The 20,905-nt window shown below is 32.8% G+C and overlaps 1 protein-coding gene across 1 annotated transcript in view; it reads left to right on the top strand.

Moving 5' to 3' along the window:
- Rims2 (regulating synaptic membrane exocytosis 2) overlaps positions 1 to 20,905 on the top strand; it is a 281,763-nt gene that overhangs the window by 98,108 nt on the left and 162,750 nt on the right. Inside the window, 5 exon segments of the mRNA XM_013012421.1 lie at positions 2,492 to 2,645; positions 5,745 to 5,813; positions 7,994 to 8,150; positions 9,177 to 9,290; positions 18,830 to 18,895. Coding sequence (XP_012867875.1) covers positions 2,492 to 2,645; positions 5,745 to 5,813; positions 7,994 to 8,150; positions 9,177 to 9,290; positions 18,830 to 18,895 — 560 coding nt within the window.

Below are 20,905 nucleotides of genomic sequence, written 5' to 3'. Positions count from 1 at the left end.
TAAAATACAATTGCTTAAAATGTAATACACTAATTGCTTTAATGAAGAAAATGCAACTGGAAGACAATTGCTATTCATAAAATGGGGGGTGATTAAAGGAAGTATCCACAGGAAGTAGAATCTAGCAAAGTCTAGAGGAATGATATATACGGTTTTGAACAATTGCTTTGAAATTGTGAGGAGAAAGTGGTTATCAGTGAGATTTAAGTATTAAATTGGTGCCAAATGATATCCCCTGTATTTTATATATTACCTATTTGTACTTCAGAAAAGTAGAAATAATACTAGTGTATAACTCAAGGTTAGTATCATGACTAAAGAAGTGTGTGTGTGTTGTGTGTGTTTGTGTGTAAACATTTTAACATAGTAGCTATGATTTGAAAATGGCTAGAGAAAAATTAGAAAGAGTGAAATAATAGATTTTCTGCTCTTTTAACTTTGTACTTAAACATCTCAGTAATTTACTTTCCATACCAGGTCCCCTTAACACAAGTGCATACTGTATACTTGTTCAGCACTTGAAAAGAAAAAACTCTTTGATGTCTACAGATGGTTCCTTGGGTTGCAGACATGGTTCCGGTAGTAGAACACCAAGCCTGACAACAAGTTCAGAACACCAAGTTCTGACACCAGTGTGTCAGAACCTGAGTTCAAGTCCTTGTCCCAAAGGATAAAAACAGACTGATCTTCACTTAATATTAAGTGAAGTAAGCCAGACCCAAAGAAACATAGGTCCCATGGTTTCCCTTATTTGCAATAACTAGTATATATCTGAGACAAGCAGAAATGGTCAGATAAGTTGATGTTAGGCAAAACGAACCCCAAGATAAGGACTCAAATAGTTTTTCTTTCTTCCTATTGTTTCTAACATATTTATAAGATATTTCGTTGTTGCTTTGTATGTCCCTTCCCCAGGGTACAACCCCTGCTTTCACTGTATTTGATGTTGGTATAATTTGTGGAGGGGAAAGGGAAAACAAATTGTTTAAATAGGGATACAGGTGGACCCATTGCAACAATGAGATGTACAAGACGTTATGTCGAAAAATGAACTTTACAACTTTGGTGCGGGGTGAGGGGGACGTAGCGGGTAGATGGGAAGGGATGGGAAGGGGAAACAAAGGAGGAGGCAACAATGCTTGATAAAAAATGTACTCATTACCTTGCCCATGTAATTGTAACCCCTCTGTACGGTATTTTCACAATTAAAAGAAATCTTACGTGACCAAAAAAAAAACCAGACTGATCTTTTTTATAATTAAAATTGTTCATATTTTATTTTAATTATAAAAAAGAGCAGTCTGTTGATATAGCTTATATTAAAGACCTATCTTTGTAATTTTTATTTTGTGGATATTTAAAAATTGATAGTTGATGATTGTACATTTTCATGTGAATGCTATATAATGTTTCAGTTTTTGATCCTTAGGATGGTAAACACAGATTTTTTTTTTTTTTGTCGGTCGTGGGGCCTGAACTCTGGGCCTGGGCGCTGTCCCTCAGCTCTTCAGCCCAAGGCTAGCACTCTACCACTTGAGCCACAGAGCCACTTCCGGCTTTTGTCTTTTTGCTTATGTGGTGCTGAGGAATCGAACCCAGGGCCTCAGGCATGCAAGGCAAGCACTCTACCACTGAGCCATCTTCCCAGCCCCTAAACGCAGAATTTTGAGCATGCATTAATAAAGACAGATTGGTTCATTTTGCTTCTTTTACTTAGAAGCTGGTATGATCTTCAACAAGTGCTTTTAACCCTTTATATTATTGGAATCTTTAAGACAAAACAGTATTTTTTCTGATTATTAAGATAAATAATGTGGCATGGTTCTTATAAGTTCTCACGAAGGCTAAATTGCTAACTACGAATAAAAGTGCATCTTAAATTAGAAAATGTTATATGAATATTAGGTACTATTGCATTTTCATGTAAAAATTTTATTTCTGATAAATTTAATATCCTCTAGTATTGAGTGGGTGATGGTTTACAAAACAAGTGTCTTAGCTATTTTAAACTATTGAATGATTATCCATGAGCAGGTGGCTCATGTCTATAATTCTAGATACTCAAGAGGTTGAGATCTGAGGATCATGCCTCCAAGCCAGCCTGGGCAGAAAAGTCCTTGAGAATCTTATCTCCAGTTAACCAAAAAACAAAATGAAACAAAAAGCCAGAAATGAAGCTGGAGCTGTGTCTCAAATAGTATAATGCCAGCCTTGTGTGAAAAAAGCTAAGTGAGAAGACAAGGCCTTGCGTTCAAGCCAAGGTACCACATGTGCATGCGCACATACACACACACACACATTTAGATCATTTCGAAGTTAGAAAACAATTATCTTTTAGTTACTGTTGAAACATATTGGTAGTTTTTCAATACCTAAATAACTTTGCTTTTGATCTGACAGCATTGTTATTGCAATTATTATTAGGAAAGTTGTAAGGAAAGTTTAAGAGAATTTCTTCACTGTTGATTTAACTTTGTCTTTTGGGTTGTAGATTTTAATTGAATTAGAAACAGCATTATTAGATGATGAGCCACATTGGTACAAACTTCAAACCCATGATGTCTCTTCATTGCCACTGCCCCACCCTTCCCCATATATGCCACGAAGACAACTCCATGGAGAGAGCCCGACCCGGAGGTTGCAAAGTAAGTTTTCAGCAGAATGTACCATATTTTTATTGATTCCCCCCTATCTTTAGTACACATATCACAGAAGTTGGAGGTATCCTTGCGGATTTTTAACAAGTATCTATTAACATCCTCACAGCTATTATTGAGGCTTTCAACTGACCTACTAATGTGGTTTTATCTATAGCATTAACTCATAAAATAGGATTAGGTAGCTAATATAGTAATATTTCTACTGAGATCATGAATGTGACTTAAACTTTTCAAATGCTTTCTCTACACCTATTGAAATAATTTGCAGTTTATAGCTTCAATATATATAAAATAACACCTGAGAGAAAATTTAACAAAGCCATTTCTTTTCTTTTTTTCTTTTTCTTTTTTCTTTTGCCAGTCTTGGGGCTTGAACCCAGGCCTGGGCACTGTTCCTAAGCTTCTTTTGCTCAAGGCTATCATTCTACCATTTGAGCCATAGTGCCACTTGTGGCTTTTTCTGTTTATGTGGTACTGAGGAATGGAACCCAGAGCTTCATGCATGCTAGGCAAGCACTCTACCACTAAGCTACATTCCCAGCTCTAACAAACCCATTTATATTGAAGGAAGTGCCAATATATTTCCATGTTTATCATAAAGTCAGAAAATAAATTTTCAAGAAAATACAAAAGACTAAAAAAACACACATTACAAGTTTAATCTCATTGTTAAATGGAGTTATGTGTAACTAAAATTGAATTCAGTGGCCTACACTGTTGAAGGCAAAATTCCCACCAAGTATGTTTCTTGGAGCAAGAAATTCATACAAGCCAGCTGGAAAGGAGATAAACAAGACTTCAGTCCTAGGTGCAACTCCAGCCTTGGGACATCATGTCCTGTCTCAATATAAATGCTTCTTGGCCTGGTGCTGGTGGCTCACACCAGTAATCCTAGCTACTCAGGAGGCTGAAATCTGAGCATTGTGGTTCAAAGCCAGCCTGGGCACCACCAGAAAATCAGAAGTGGCTCTGTGGCTCAAAGTGGTAGAGCATTAGCCTTGAGCAAAAAGAGCTCAGGGACAGTGTCCAGGCCCTGAGTTCAAGCCCCATCATGATCCCCCTTCCTCCCCCCCAAAAAAAAGAAAAAAAAAGTGCTTCTTGCTGAAACCTTCCCTGGGATTCTGTGAGTGTTGTGGCTCCCATGTTGTGTAACTTGCCCTGCTTCCTTAGAGCTATGCTGGAAGGCCCAGTTGAGTAGGAGTAATCGCTTCTGGAAGGCTTGAATGCTGAGTGAGGATTCCAGAACTACTTGGACCTTTAATAATATGTATTTTAACCGTAAGGTGTTTAACTCTTCTTTTGAAGTTTTGGCCAGTTTCTAAAAATGCACCTTGAGAAAGAAACTTCTAACATTGGTTTTTAAAAACAAAACAAAACAAAAACACAACTCTGAGGTAATCAATACCTGATACACACACACACACACACACACACACACACACACACTCACACACTCAGATTAACAATCTCAATGATATATACTGATTTTTTCCAGACATTTAATAACCGCTACATTTTTTGCATTAATGAAGTATGTGTAAAAGGGAGTAAATACTCATTTTGCTCCTTTTTCAAATAGTGTTATGTCTTCTATGTATGTAGACTCATACATCCTATTGCCTAAGTATGTGGGTAAATGTACTGATAAACCAGAGTGCTACTTAAAAAATAATAATTCTTTGATTTGTAAAAATATTGAATTCAGATTCCTCTATTGTATCCAAAAAATATTTATAAAAAGTTTTGACATACTATTCCACAATTCATTCTTTAAATCAATTTCAAGTTGACTCAAAATAGCCTACATTCTCCAGTTGTATTTTATTTAACTAAGCCAATTGCAAAGAGATAAATTAGGAACTTTTGTAGTAATAAACATTTTAAACTCTGTCATCTCAGAAATGATACATCATTCAATTGATATAATAGAAATCTAGAACATGATATATAATAAATAATTTATACTCACAGAAGAAAATATCTAGAACTGAATTTCAATCAATGTATTGCATAGAAACATTTGACTAATACAGGGAAATGTTGAGAGAGGAATGTTTATGTTCAAAGCCATAAATAGTCTTAATTTATGATGTGTTCACCTAGATTAAGACTTTAAAAAGAGGTTTGTGAAATAATTCATTTTGGAAAGCATAAAAAGTATAAAGTTGATAAATTGAGAAACCTGTAATTGATAGGTTTATGAAGGTTAGTAGTTAAGCTTTCCTAACAAATAGCAGACTGTTAATGAAATTTATTAATAAAATAAAAGATGGTAGAGAATGGCAGTAGGGGTGACTTTGATCAAGAAGCATTATGCTCCTAATTTGACTTGTTGAATTGAAACCCCTTTGTACTACTACTTAAAATGAATGAATGAATGAATATAAAAAGAAGGAATAAGAAATGAACAAATGCATATAAGTATCAGCCTTTTAAAAATCTCTAGGGATTGACACTTCCAAATTGTCCTTTTTGTCTATAAACATGAAAAATAGAATGGGTATATCGGATTTCTTAGCCATACATATTAGGAAAAGATACATTAATGAATGACAGGCCTTAGTGGCTCATGCCTGTAATCACAGCTAGGATTGAAGTTCGAAGTCCAGGAAGAAAAGTACCCGAGACTCTTTTCTCTAACCAACTAAAGCCAGAAGCAAAAAGAGCTCAGGTACAGTGCCTAGGTCCCAAGTTCAAGCCCCACAACGGGGAGCGGGGAATAGATACATTAATGATCTTAAACATACATCACTTAAGTCTTGAGATTTAACTAGACTTTGGTAGACAACTGGTTTAGTTTCCAATAGACTTTACCAATCAACATCAAGTTATTTTACATAATTATCTCATACTTAATTTTTTTTGAGTCAGGGACTGTGCCTAGGCCCTGAGTTCAAGCCTCACAACCAACAAAAATTATTTTATTGTTATTATTAAGGTGTTGCACAGAGGAGTTTCGTAAGTCAAGTAATGAGTACATTTATTCTTGTGGACAATGTCACCCCTTGCTTTACTTTCTCCAGTTTCCTCCTGACATTATTTTTCTAAATAACTTTCATATTATTGTCATGATTTGCTTCATAGGATCAAAGAGAATAAGCGATAGTGAAGTCTCTGACTATGATTGTGATGATGGAATTGGGGTAGTTTCAGGTAAGATTTTTAGGATTATTTTATTATATTTTATATAGTGTTTTGACTATAGTATTTTATAGTGTTTGAGCTCACACTTTACTCGGATCATCCTGGAGCATTTATGCTTCCAACTTAGTGGGTCTTCCTTTGTAGTATAGCCCTGTATACTGTTGACTAGAATTCCCTGGAACCACAATCTTACTGATCGTAACCTCTACTAGAGACAAGAGGCATGAATCACCACAGTCAGCTATTATTTGAGAAGGGTTTTGCATAGTCCATCTTAAATCACAGTCCTCCGATTTTTAGCCTCTCAAGTAGATAGGATTATGGGCATAACCCACTATGCCATGCTTTCTACAGTATTTTAATAACATTTATACTCCTTGAATTCTTTCTGTATTAGAAATTTGAAATGATCATCAAAATCAAGATCATTTTACTTTCTGTGATTACTATATTTTAATAATAGTTATATTCCTTGAATTTTTCTGTATTAGAAATTTGAAATGATCATCAAAATTGATGTCATGGTATTTTACTTTCCATAATTATGATATATGTAGTTTCTTAGCTCATTAATAGAATGTAGCCAGTACTTCATAATCAAAACTTATACCAGCATATGTTGATTTTGTCAAATGTTATTCTTACAGTTCCTTTTCTTCATTGAGCTTTTTAATGCTCTATATTTAAAACTAATTTCAATAGAGAATAAGTGGTTCTATCCATAGTTTATCAAATAATTGCTACTATACTATTCAAATAATATGTTACCTAGAAAAATTGTTGTGTTGATTTATTTCAGCACTTTTTACTCTGTTCCATTTTCTGACCAATATCACAATGTTCTGATAGTTTAACTTTATATTGTCTTAAAATGTTGAGTAGTCAGTCTATTGACTATTCTGTTTTTTACCTCTCCATATAAACTTTAAAATCATTATCATGGTGGAGTTTTGGTTAAGATTTAATTGGATTAAACATCTCAACAATACCAAATCTATCTATAGACTTGGACTACCTCTCAATTTATTTAATTATTTTTTCTATTTTTTCATTATTGAGTTTTATTGCTTTCTTTTATATTGACATTGTACATAATTTCATAGATTATACCAGTTTTATTTCATTGTTTAAGTGTGTGTTATTAAAATGCTATTGTGGTTTTCATTTCAAATTCTAGTGGTTTTTTTGGCACAGGGGAAAGTGATTGGTTTCATATTTTAAGTTTATATTCTACATCTTTGGTATAATCAATTATTAAATCTTGAAGGCTTTTATTCTCCTCTAACAGTCTGGTTTTTGTTTTGTTTTGTTTTGTTTTGTCAATAGGGAGCTTGAACTCAGGGTTTAGGACACTGTCCCAATCTCTTTTGCTCAAGGCTAGTGCTCTATCATTTTGAACCACAGCACCTCTTTTGGTTTTCTGGTGGTTAATTGGACATGAGTCTTTTGGACTTTCATACCTGGACTGTCCTTGAACCAGTTTCTTTTCTTCATTGAGCTTTCTAATACTCTATATTTAAAATGAATTTCAATAGAGAATAAGTGGTTCTATCAATAGTTTATCAAATAATCAAATCTGATTCTCAGATCTTAGCCTCCTGAGTAGTTAGAATTACAGGTGTGAGGCACCAGTGCCTGGCACTGTCTTTTTACTAATGTACTTAGACCATCATATCCTCATTTAATAATCATATCATAAGCTGGGCACTGGTGGCTCACACCTATAAACCTAGCTACTCTGGAGGCTGAGATCTGAGGATTGCAGTTCAAAGCCAGTCCAGGCAGGAAAGTCCGTGAGACTCTTATCTCCAATAAGCCACTATAAAACTGTAAGTGGCATTGTGTCTCAAGTGGTAAAGCTCTCACCTTGAGCTGAAGAGCTGAGGGACAGGGCCCAAGCCCAGAGTTCAGGCCCCACAACCGACCAAAAAAAATTCATATCATCATGCAATATATAGTATATTATTATCTACCATATTTGTTAGTGTTTTATACTTGTTGCCTTTCTAAAGACTTGAATATTTATCCCTTTTTAATTATAGTTTACATAGTATTTTTCTTAATATGTTATGCTTTATTATACTTTACATTTAATATTTTCGACATCGGCTTCATCAGTATTTACTTTTACTAGGAAAACACAAATGGGTTGTTATAGATAATTTTGCTTTTTATTTTTTTGCCTTTAGATTATCGACACAATGGTAGAGATCTTCAAAGCTCAACATTGTCAGTACCAGAACAAGTAATGTCATCAAACCATTGTTCACCATCAGGGTCTCCTCATCGAGTAGATGTTATAGGAAGGACTAGATCATGGTCACCCAGTGTCCCTCCTCCACAAAGGTAATGTGGCAAATATATTTTATTTATAGCATAGAACTACAGCGTAAGAACAAAAAAAAAATCTCAAATCAGAACTATCATCTGACTCAGTCATCCCATTATTAGGTATGCGTTCAGACAAAAATCAGGGTATTATAGTTATCTACAATGCTTAATGTAGTATTATTCAATATGTCCCAATAACAGTAACTAAAATATGAAATCAACCAAAGAATCTATCAGTAGATAAATGGAAAGTTGGTACATTTTTAATCTAAAAAGGAAGAAAAATGGTACATGTAAAACATGTATAACCTTAATATACTGTAGGTGGAATGAAATAAATCAGACACTTTATGACAATTACTATATGATCTAACTATATATAGTTATGGAAACCTGAGTAAAATAGTGGTGATTTAGGCTAAAAGGTGGCATAGGAAAATGTTGGCCAAAAAGAGAACATATGTTAGGAAAAATCATTCAAGGAATATATATCAATGTATAGCAAATATAATATTTGAAATAATTTATATAATATAAAACATTTATATAATAATATATTTATTATATATATAATATATTGCATATATAGTTAATATGTAAATACATTTAATATTTTAATAATATACTTAAAACATAAAAATTATATAGAAATATATAATACAGTGTTATATATGTTATAGTATATAATTGCATTAATTCTATATAATTACTTAATTATGTAATGATTATATTCATCATATTATATATAAAATATCTGTTGTATTAACATATAGAGTAGAACACATATCATATATATTATATAATCTGTAATATATTAAGGTATATACATAAGTGTATATGTTTACATATGCTAGCTTATCTATATATGCAAGATTCTAAATTAACTAGCAACTGCTATTTATACTTTTAGATATAGGTATAAGTAGTTCAAAATGGACTAGATATAACTATGTCTCTATGTTCATATTTTTATTAATGTACTTTATTCTAACAGTTTATTAGCATATATAATAGATTGTTGTTGTTGTTTTTTTGAAATAGGAATGTAGAAAAGGGTCTTCGAGGGACACGTACTACCATGGGACATTATAATACAATTAGCCGAATGGATAGACATCGTGTCATGGATGACCATTATTCTCCAGATAGAGAAAGGTAAATATCATTAAGTACCATTAGGCTTTATTTATGATCTCTTGTCTTCAGGAAGTAGCTACCTTAAAATGCTTTCATTTAACCTTTATTTTATTTTCTAAAACCATGTATCTTCGTTATCATGTCCATATTCTTTCTTAAAACTTCCACCATGCCAAATACAATAAAACAAAAGCAAGTTTTTTTGTTGTTCCCATCCTAGTTGTTGAGCTTAGGCCCGAGGCACTCTCTGTGAGCCTTTGTGCTCAAGACTACCACTTTACCACTTGAACCAATTAAGTACCATAGTTTGGTACATAATTGCTTCCCTGCCCTGACTGGCTTCAAATCGTGATTTTCAGATCTCAGCTTTCTGAGTAGCTAGGATTATAGGCATGCGCCACCATCATCATGCACACAAGGAAATTATTTTAGTAAGAATAGAACAAAGCCAAGCCAAGCATTATGGCACATATCTTTAATCCAAATCCTCTGGAAGCTGAATAAGAGAATCAGCTGAACTATATAGCAAGTGCTACTTTTATACCATAGCACGATCCTATTTCTAAAAAACAAAAATTTCATTTAGCAATTTTGGTCCTTTTTTAAACTAGCTAACTTAGTGAATTTGCAAAAGAAATTATAATTTTTATAATGAAAACAAGAGTTTTATTATTTTATGTTATAACAGTGTATCATATGTGATAGCCTTCCATGAGATAATAGATTTTTAAAGACTTTATGTACATCAGAGAAATCAATGTGACTTTTCAGAGTCTTGTTTGTCTAGGAAGTACTTTATTATGATTCATGGAGATGTTTTTCCTCATGGCTTTCAGTAAACTGTTTAAGCATCTTAAAGAATCATGTTTGTTGCTGTATTTGGAAAAATTCTCTGTCATTACTATGACAAACTTGGAACTAATATAGCATTCTATTAATTACTACCAATTTTAAAAATGATTATAATTCATGCTTTGAAAAATTACTATGATTATTTTTCCCAAACTCACCAATGAATTTAAGATGAAGAAAGAAAGCTGAACATTCTATGTAGAAATTGTAATAAAATAGAGTGGGAACTTACATATCTTTGGGTGTGTATCCTAAACCAGTTTTAGAAAAACAGATAGGGATTTTAAAATAAAGTAGAATAAGAAATGATTGTTAATATGTCTGAGAGTAATTCTTTTGTTTGAATCTATATTTATATTCAAATAATGCTTATAATTTCATTGTGGTTTAGTACACTTCTCCAAATGAAGGTAGAGGATGTCTTGGTCCTCAACAGTGTCAAAATAAGGGATTTTTATATGTAGAATTTAAGAAGAAATGGAATCATTCCTATATTTATAGTATTAGATTAGGAAGGAACATTTATTGTATTAGTGTGAAATGAAGTTTTGCCTTCTTGTAATGATCTGTGCCTGCCTTTAATGGTGATTATAGGTGATTATAGGTGCTACCTATAGAATATGATTTTTATCAAATACAATAATAGTGAAAGAACAATTACTATGTGGCATGATTGAAAATTTGAAGTACTGTCGGTCGCCAGTGGCTCACACCTGTAATTTTAGCTACTCAGAAGGCTGAGATTTGAAGATTATAGTTCAAAGCCAGCCAGGGAAGGAGTCTGTGAGATTCTTATCTCCAATAAACTACTCAGAAAAGGCTGGAGGTGAAACTGTGGCTCAAGTGGTAGAGTGCTATCTTTGGGCAAAAGGAGTTCAAGCACAGCACACAGGACTGGCACAAAAAAAAACGAAAGGCTTTAAATTAGCTTGATTAATAGTTATTTGGGTTGTTATTTTGGTTACCTAATAGAATTTTAATAAATTTATTTTAAAGCAAGTCATACATTTTATGTTTATTAAGGATTTCTTAATGAAAGGATAAAAAGAGGAAAGTCTGAAATCACTTTACATTTTGTTTTCAATTTTGTGTAAAGTGACCTTTCATTAAAACTTGACTCTTTTTACTGAAAGCAAGTAAGTATGGTCTAAATCCTGCATAATATATTATGCCTAGTCACATTTGCAATTTGAGCCTCGATAATGAATCCTTTGTATTATGTAGTAATATAAAAATTTATGTATGTAATTGACATATTGTTCCATTTTTCTTGTTTTATTTTATAATTTATGAAACTTTTAACAAAATGTTAACATAATTATCTCTAAATGTTTTGGAGAAATTTTATTTTAGTAATCTTTTGGCATGATATAGAGATGACTAGATTGTAGTTATTATTAATTGGAAGGTGCCTTACGTCCTTTTTGAAGTAAATAAAATAGAATTTCATTTCAAGTTGAAATATAAAGGGTTTTGTGGTTTAGCTGTATAATCATTATGATAAACAGAAATCTGAGGTAAAAATTATATTATTATATATTCTTGTATATACACTGTTACATTATTAAATAATGGTGCCTTAATTTCAAATACCCTAATATTCTCAAGGAATTTTAGTCATAAAAATGTGTGTGAAAGTATTATAGTTTTAATGTTTTGTTTTGAAAGTGAGTATAATAGAGAATTCCTGGATGAATTTTCATGAATAACATTACATAGATTTGTGATGGTTAATCTTCATTACCAGCTTATTTGGACAGAAAGATACCTTGGAGATTTGTAAAACATACTTCTGGATGTGTTTCTGATGATGTTGCCCCCCAAAAGAACTAACTAAGTGAGGAAGACCTACTTGAAATGTGTATGACATCACTCAGTAAGCTGTGGGCTGATATAATAGAATGGGAGGAAGAAATCAGTTAGTTACAGACCTTCTTTCTCTTTCCTGGCTATCATGAAGTATACTCTTCTGCTCTGCCATGGAATGAAGCTATGAACCAAAATAAATCCTTCTTCCCTTTTTTATGCCAGGTATTCTGTGGCTGTGGCAGAAATTTCACTAATATAACAGATAATCTACTATACTGTTGATTTTAAAAGCTATGAGAGACTTTTTCTTGAGAAACTAATTTAGGCATTTGAGAGAAACATTGGCCTTTCCTGTCAAACAGAATGGATTTGTAGGATTAGAATATTAGCTTATTGAATATACCATTCTTTCATAGAATTTGGATCTTGCTAACTATGTATTTGGGGACATTTAATTTCCTTATCTATAACATTATAGTAATACCAACTTTATAGGGCTGTTTAATCAACATAATACCTCCCTCCAGTTCCATTTTTATAATACTCATCAGGTAGCCAAGTACCAAAAAGTGTAGCATCTACCCATAATTATTTCACCAAGACTTGCATTGTATATACTCAAACAATGTATCTTAACCTTAATGTTTTAAAAAGATGTTTTGACTTATAAACAATTTATATTTAATTTCTTAATTAAGCATAAATAAGCTGGCTTGTAATCCTAGCTATTCAAGATTTAAAAAGATTGAAGTTTAAAGCCAACCTGGACAGGAAAGTCCATGAGAATTTTATCTCCAATTAACTACCAAAAAGCTGGAAGTGTAACTGTGGCTCAAGTGGTACAGCTTTAGCCTTCAGCAAAAAAGCTCAAGGACAGTATTCAAATCCTGAATTCAAGCTCCAGGACAATAATAATAATATTAACAATAATAAATCACAAAAAACAAGAGGAAATGGTCAATGCAGGTATTTTTAAAAACTTAGAATTTAAGACCTCACTTGCAACTCTGAGGAATGGACATGCTTATTCAAGCAATAACAAGAGAAGAGAGAGAGGCAGAACACATACACCCATCATACAGGCCCACAATGTGAGCACATGTTGCAAAGTCTTATGTGAAAATTGGCTGTATTGCTGAAAAATCATTCTATTTGACATAAAACAATAGTACTCATTTAAACTTAAATGGTGTGATATCTATATTCTTATAATAGTTAATATAAAGTAATTGTATATCAACATTTTACTGGATTTTTTATTCTCTTTATCTTACAGTATCATTAATAAAAATCTTATCCTGTTTTGAAAAGAAAATAGATTTTTACAAACAATTCAGAAATGTACCTGAATGAATATTAGTTAATATAATGACTTGTGAAGAGCATCTTATATCTTCTCTATTCCATCTCTTGCAGCATTCTCTCTCTTATGAATCATGTTAACTACTACAACTAGGAACATAATTTTCCTTGGATAAGATGTGACTTTAGTATTGTCTTTATAAGTTGATTTACTATCAAGTATGCATAATACCAGATAATATTTTTATTATATGTCCTGGAGTATGCTTTGTAATGTTTGGTGCTTTTATTATTGGATACCTTTATTTCCTTGAAGTGTACATTTAACACCAGCATTTTAAGAGTATTCTAAGAGGAATATGTCTTAAAATATGGAACTCTGGAATGTCTCACACACATATACCATTTTATTTTTATTTTTTTGTTGGTCATGGGGTGCTGTCCCTCAGCTCTTCAGCTCAAGGCTAGCGCTCTACCACTTGAGCCACAGCACCACTTCCGGTTTTCTGAGTGATTTTTTTTGTAGATAAGAGTCTCACGGACTTTCCTTCCTGGGCTGGCTTTGAACCGTGATCCTTGGATCTCAACCTCCTGAGTAGCTAGGATTACAGGCGTGAGCCACCAGCGCCTGGCCACATACCATTTTTGTGTTCTGCATTAGGCAATCAGCTATTGTATAGTGTAACACATACTCATAAATGTTTAATCAATACTCTATTTGGTCCTTTCAATTAAGAGCTATGAGGGAACTATGTCTCAGAAAGTGTAAAATTATTGGTAACATGGAAACAATATTTTTTATAAAGTAATGATCTTATATGTAACACTTATGCACATAATTTCGATGAATCATACTAAGAATATTGTTGCAACTGTGAACCAAAACATGAACAACATTAAAGACAGAGTATAAGTTGTCATTAATTTGATGTAATTGGAAACAGCTTTGAAAAATTATGGGTTTCTAAAAGATATAATATTTATCCACATTTTTCAGTGGTTATTGTGTGTCTGGTGATACCTAAATGAAAACATTTAAGCAAATTTAATATAGAAGATAGATAATTCATTATAATGATGAACATGAGTATTTTGTGTTCTCTTAAATATTATATTGCTTAAAATCAAAGTGTATGTAGAAATTGGATTAGTAAGTAGTTCCAGTTATTTAAATAAAAATATTTTATTATGATTTTTAGAATTTGTAATTTACTTGATGATGATGATGATTATTATTTTTGTATGTGCGCCAATACTGAACTCAGGGTCTAGGCACTGTCCCTGAGTTTTTTGTTCAAGGCCACACTCCTACCACTGGATCTAAAGTTTCACTTCCGGCCTGTTGGTGGTTAATTGGAAATAAGAATTCTTAGCCTTTCCTGTCCAGGTTGGCTGTGAACTGTGACCCTCAGGTCTCAGTCTCCTGAATGGCTAGAATATATCAGGCATGAGCCATCAGCACCCAGGCTTTCTTTTTCTTGTTAAAAATTTAGTGAGCTAACTAGTTTTCTATTTTTTTTACAATGAATTCCTGTACTGTTCACATTTTTAAAAAATTTCACAGACATTTAGCAAAAATACAAGTTTTAATAACTTGCAATCATATTTGAGTCCTAATTCATATTAATTGACCAGCAGTTCAATAAAAATGTACAAAATATGCTCTTACATTAAATAAAAACAAGAGCTTTAAATACATCTTGGATTTTAGAGGGTTTAATTAGAACATAATGTCAAATTTTCCATAATGTTCATACATGTATTTTCATAGTTTTCAATAGAAAGTCAAGGAAAAGATATGGCCAAAAGATAAAGCATTAACATGACTAGTGACAACAAATCAATTATTTAAAAATATATCTTTGGCAGCATTAATTATTAACAGTCTTCAAGGAAAATACTAGAAATTGGATGATGATATTGTACCTATGAAATTATACACTTTCAGAAGCCTTGATATTTATATTTTTCTGTTGTTCTTAAGTATTTCCTCAAGAAATACTTAATACTTTGAAGCAATAAATCTCAAAAATCACAGTTGTTGAGAATTATTTCTACTGTTCATAAAGTTGAGACATTGGGGAGGGGCGCTTTCTTACTTTTATTTATTTAATACTACATAGGCCTGTAATGTTTTCTCTACATTTCTAGAAACGTTTTTTATGATTATGTGAATCATTACTTTCTTTGGAAAGATTTAAGATGGCAGTGGTATAATTTTGGTTTTACTTATAATTCAACAAAAATATAACATTGAGTGGTTTTAAAAACACAGCATGATCTAGACAGATACATTATCATTGGTTGACTAACTATACAATATCAAAGACCTGGAGGCTGAAACATATTATCTATTATAATGTTGCATTTACTACAGTAATATGCTTGGGACTGATTAGGAAGAAAATTACTTGTTTGTAATTAAAAAGAACTTCAAAGACGGGCTGGGAAGGTGGCTCAGTGGTAGAGCGCTTACCTTACATGCATGAGGCTCTGGGTTCAATTTCTCAGCACCATAAGCAGAAAAAGCCGGAGTGGTTCTGTGGCTGAAGTGGTAGAGTTCTTGCTAACACGACTGACAAAAAAAGAAAGAAAAGAAAGAAAAGAAAAGAACCTCAAAGAGAAGACCAATTTTTAACACTGAGTAAAGTTTTCAAAGGCAAAGAAATGGAAGAAAGGGGATGATAGGAATTTTTAGAGATTGATGAATCCAAACAAATGTTGGAAACCACATGATATATTTAGAAAGTATTAGTCTGTCAGTCATATCAAAGGTATTGCCATGAGGATGAGAAGTGTGGAAGATGAAGACTGAAAGTTAAGTTAAAACTTTTAAGAAATTTGTGCTTCTTTCTTGATATTGGAAACCATTGAAAGATTCCAACTGAAGTACCTATGTAATCAGAAAGCAAAATTTACAGATGTATGTTTTTTTTGTAGTTGGAAGGAAAGGGAAGGGAAGGGAAGGGAAGGGAAACCCAAGGGAGGATTATGCAGGTTAACATGTTAAGCTTGCTTTGTGTAGTTGCAAGAGAAAAGGAAAAGAAGGAAGGAATCTGAGTGCTTTCTAGATATCAGAGACAGCAATTTATAAATCAATTTAATGTTGAAAGTAAAGAAGTGGAGGAGTTAAATTCTGAAGCTTTATATAGCCATACTAGCTTCCAAAGGGGATAAATGAGTAATATTCAAATTAAAAATGACTTTAGAGATTTTGTGGGCCTATGTTCAGAATAGGTAGCTGAGTGGCAACTATGGTAGGTAGTTATGAAGCTAGATGTGTAGAGATCTAGACTTCTCACTCCCACTGTAGCCAATCATTCTGATTTTACTAGATATCTATGTATTGATTATACTTATAATTTTGTTTTCTCCTTAAAAGAAATAGAATGAGAAGGAAACAGAGGAAGAGGTGGAAGAGGAAAAGAGGAGGAGGGAGAAAGAGATGGAGAATGACTTTGAAAAGTACCGTTCCATCCCCTTTATTTCATAGCACCATATGTACAGAGAGACAAAAATGTCTTATAACAACTAAATGTTTTTCTAGAGTGTCTACCTGATAGTGAAACATGTGGAAATCCTAAGAAGCCAATTTAATATGCTGTGTAACACCCCTACCCCAAATAAGACTAAAGAAAGACAATAGTTTACCTATTATTTTGAAAAAAATAATAGGTCAAGGGATTATAAGAATTATAGGTCTAGGGATGAGTTTTGGAAAACCATCACTGCCTATAAAGAATGTTTATAACATATAAATAAGTACTTTGGGTGGTATGCAAATGTAGATAAAAATGTGTTAACTGAAAATACGAGGAGAGGGAGAACTCAAAAACAGTGTAATTCCTAAGAAAGGCAAAGTCATAGGTCAACAAAATAAACACCAGAAAACAGGTACTTGAGAAGAGTGGAGTCAAGGGCAAGGAGGTAGATGAGTGAAAAGAAGTGGGAAGACTGTAGTAAAAAAAAATTAAGTGTATATCCTACAAAATTAAGAAAAGTGAGGGAAGTGGTGGGTTGGTATGCATGGGAGAGACTGTTGAAAGATGCATTGTTTTCATAAACTGCTTTGTTGAATGGCAACTCCTTTGTACAACTACTTAAAGATAAAATTATTTTTAATACAGAGAAAAAAGTACAGAGAAATGGAATTTAGTCTGTAAAAAAAAAAGCTGTCAAGTATATATAAATGTTAAGAGCTTGTGTTTCAAATTTTGAAGTTCTTAGTTGAAACCAAGACCTGATACGGCTTACTGTATGAACAATCACTTAAGAGTCCCAAATTAAATGTGGAAATACTAGAACCTGCCTCAAAGAGTTGTTAGAAAAAGTAAATGAGTTAATGTAGACAAAACTTAATATATAGAAAAGTGTTAAGCTGGGTTTAATATCTAGAGAGAATACTGTTTCAGAAAGCAAGAGAGGAAAGTGTTAGGAAATAGAGGTTTGAAAATCAAAGCCTAATACCATAGATATGATTAAGAGGGACAAAAGGATGTTTTCAGATTTCATAGGAAGGAATTAATTATCTTTAAAGTTAGATTTAAAAGAGTGGTAGAGTCAGAAGTCTACTGCATTAACATTAACACTTAAGGAGTTAGGAAGACATGACAAAATTGTAACTGTCTTTCAAGATGTTTTATCCTGAAGTGTGATTAATGTGATGCTTTGAGATGGGTTCATGACTGTTAAAGGTCTCAATTTTAGGATTAATCTCTAATGAAGAAGGGAAGCATGAAGGAATAATGGTTGAAGCTAGATCATGTGATGAACAAGTAGAGGTATTTTTTCTAGTGCAGACTAGTGCAGAAGAGAATGATAAGATATATTTACTCAATATTTAGAGAGAGAATTGTGGTTCAAGGTTTTCTTGCATTGTTTTATGGAACAGTGATCATTGGCCATGATTGTTTTGGCTTTAAAAGTTTTAAGAAAGCAGACAATTTGAATTAGTGTCACAAAGTGAAGATAATAAACTTTAGATAGGTAAAAGGTCAGTGTTTTTTAGATTGCTTATGATAATCATGAAACATGAATGTGACAGAGCCAAAAGCATGAAATAAAAATAAAAGAGGCATGGCGAATGGAAAATAGGATAGCATATAATAAATTTAATAAACAACATAACCAAATGAAATAACTTACTTATTTTATTGGAGTGTTATTTTTATTCAGCAGGAAATAACTTTTATTTTGCTAAGTATTAGATGTTACCTTTTGAACTTTCTGATTGTTTTTTCTCTTTTCACTTTTCTTCCTAAGAAATAGGACAGTATCTCTATAATATAACACTTTCTAAGTGGTCCTGAAGTTATTTGAATCAATAGTTGCTAATATTTTAATTTTAAAATGTGATTTTGGAGTATCTAAATATTAAATTTTGTTGCATTTTATTTTAGAATATTTAGATGGTTAACTTTTAGGAAGATATACTGCAATGGACTTGGGGAGAGGGACAAGCTTTCTTATACCAACTTTCATTTGCTTTGCTTACGATCTGCTTATCTTTTTGGCTCTCACTTTTAAAACTAAACTATACTTTTTCACTTCCTCTCTAAGTCTCATTTATATTCTTGTTTCTGCCATGCTTGCAGTCATTTTCTTACTCTACCTCGCTCCAGATACAGTCAGAACATTGTGCATCATCACAGAGATGGCAGGTATATCTTTCTTACAATTGAGTGTGTTTGTAGAATTGCATGTTTCTGTCTATTATTGTTATATAATTCACTTTTGCTTCTGTTTATATATACATATGTATATATAGTTCAATAATGAAATGTAGAAATATTATTCTTATAAAGCAAAATATATGGGGCTGGGAAGGTGGCTCAGTGGAAGAGCGCTTGCCTTGCATGCCTGAGGCCCTGGTTTGATTCCTCAGCACCACATAAGCAAAAAGAAAAAAGCCGGAAGTGGCGCTGTGGCTGAAGTGGTAGAGCGCTAGCCTTGAGCTGAAGAGCTGAGGGACAGCACCCAGGCCCAGAGTTCAGGCCCCACGACCGGACCAAAAAAAAACAAAAAACAAAAAGCAAAATATATATAAACTAATTGTGATAGAATATCAGAAATACAGCTTTTCTTTGATCAACTAAGGTCATCTTTTTTCATTACCCTAAACTTATTTCACTAGGAATTACAGTATCAAGGATGAAATAATAGCATGCTTTACAAATTAATCATAGCTCACTTCCCACCTTCCTCAGGAGAGCATGTAATTAAATACTTAGTAAATATGTCTTACCAAACTGCATCCTTCCTTCTCTGCTTCAAAGCAGAGGAGTCTTATCTTTGAAGTGTTTATGTTGAACTGATTTATTTGTGGTTACCGTGAATGTGATCTGTTTAATAATAGAAAGTCTTGGATCTGTGGAAATTATTGTGTTTGTGAGAAACTCTTGTTCATTTCTACCCTACTGCTATTATTTTATCTGAAGTGGGGTTTTTCAGTAGTAATTAGTACACTCTAATACGTTAAAGAAACATGATTTATTTTGGAGAGAATTATCAGTTACTTGCCACTTAACAAAGAAAGGAGAGAAAATGACAAAGAGGGAAGAAAAAGGGTCACTGAAGTCTATAAAGTTCTCAAGGTTCTTTGTAGCTTTAGAGATTTGAGAGAGTACATTAGCAGCATTTAAAGAATGTGAGGGAGACAAAAGGATGACAGTGATAATGCAATGATGGGTTACTTGAGCAGAGATTAGAAGTTCTGTGCTTAGTCACCCTGATTGTTGTTTCCAAGACAGTTTTAGTTATATGTGACCTCCTCTATGTCTAGTAAATTAGTTAAGAGTTAGTAATAAAGAATTTAGAAACATAATATAAATTAATGGGAAATTTCCAAGATCTGTATTCATATGGCTGAAGGTGGAAGGAAATATGAAATAACATTAACAGAAAATAAATTATTTTTTTTCTGATCTTTCAATAAAATGTTATAGAAACAAGTAAAGTTTATTGCTGTAGTTTTCTTTTGAATTGATCTCCTTCATTTTATTTCTTTTATTTTGCTTTGTCTTTATGCTATAGCTGTATAGTACATTGTTTCAGTTGCAATGATACACATTCACCTTCTATAAATACAAAAACATAGTAATATGGATGTATCCTAATATTTGGTCATGGTTTTACTTAAGATGGGTTAGTGCATGAATGAGACCACATTCACTTTAGGCTTATTCTGTTTAATTTGGTACCTCTTCATTTCATTTTTTTTATTATGAGAATATTGTACAGAGGGGTTACAATTACATGGGCAAGATAATGAGTACATTTCTTATCAAGCATTGTAGCCTCCTCCTTTGTTTCCCCTTTCCATCCCTTCCCAGCCTCCCCCAGGCTCCCTATCCAATTCTTCGCCCCCCCTCCCCGCCAAAGTTGTAAAGTTCGTTTTTGACATAACGACTTGTACATCTCATTGTTGCAATGGGTTCACCTGTATCCCTATTTAAACGATTTTTTCCCCTTCCCCTCCACAAATTATACCAACATCAAATACAGTGAAAACCGGGGGTATACTAAAGTTACCAGCGCGACTATGTTTATTACAGCATTATTTACCATAGCTAAGATATGGAACCAACCCAGATGCCCCTCAGTAGATGAATGGATCCAGAAAATGTGGTATATATACACAATGGAATTCTATGCCTCCATCAGAAAGAATG

Source organism: Dipodomys ordii, unplaced genomic scaffold (genome assembly GCF_000151885.1).
Source record: "Dipodomys ordii isolate 6190 unplaced genomic scaffold, Dord_2.0 Scaffold17, whole genome shotgun sequence".
NCBI lineage: Eukaryota > Metazoa > Chordata > Mammalia > Rodentia > Heteromyidae > Dipodomys > Dipodomys ordii.
Note: the sequence above shows the minus strand (reverse complement) of the source record. Positions and strands in the feature narration are given on the sequence as shown.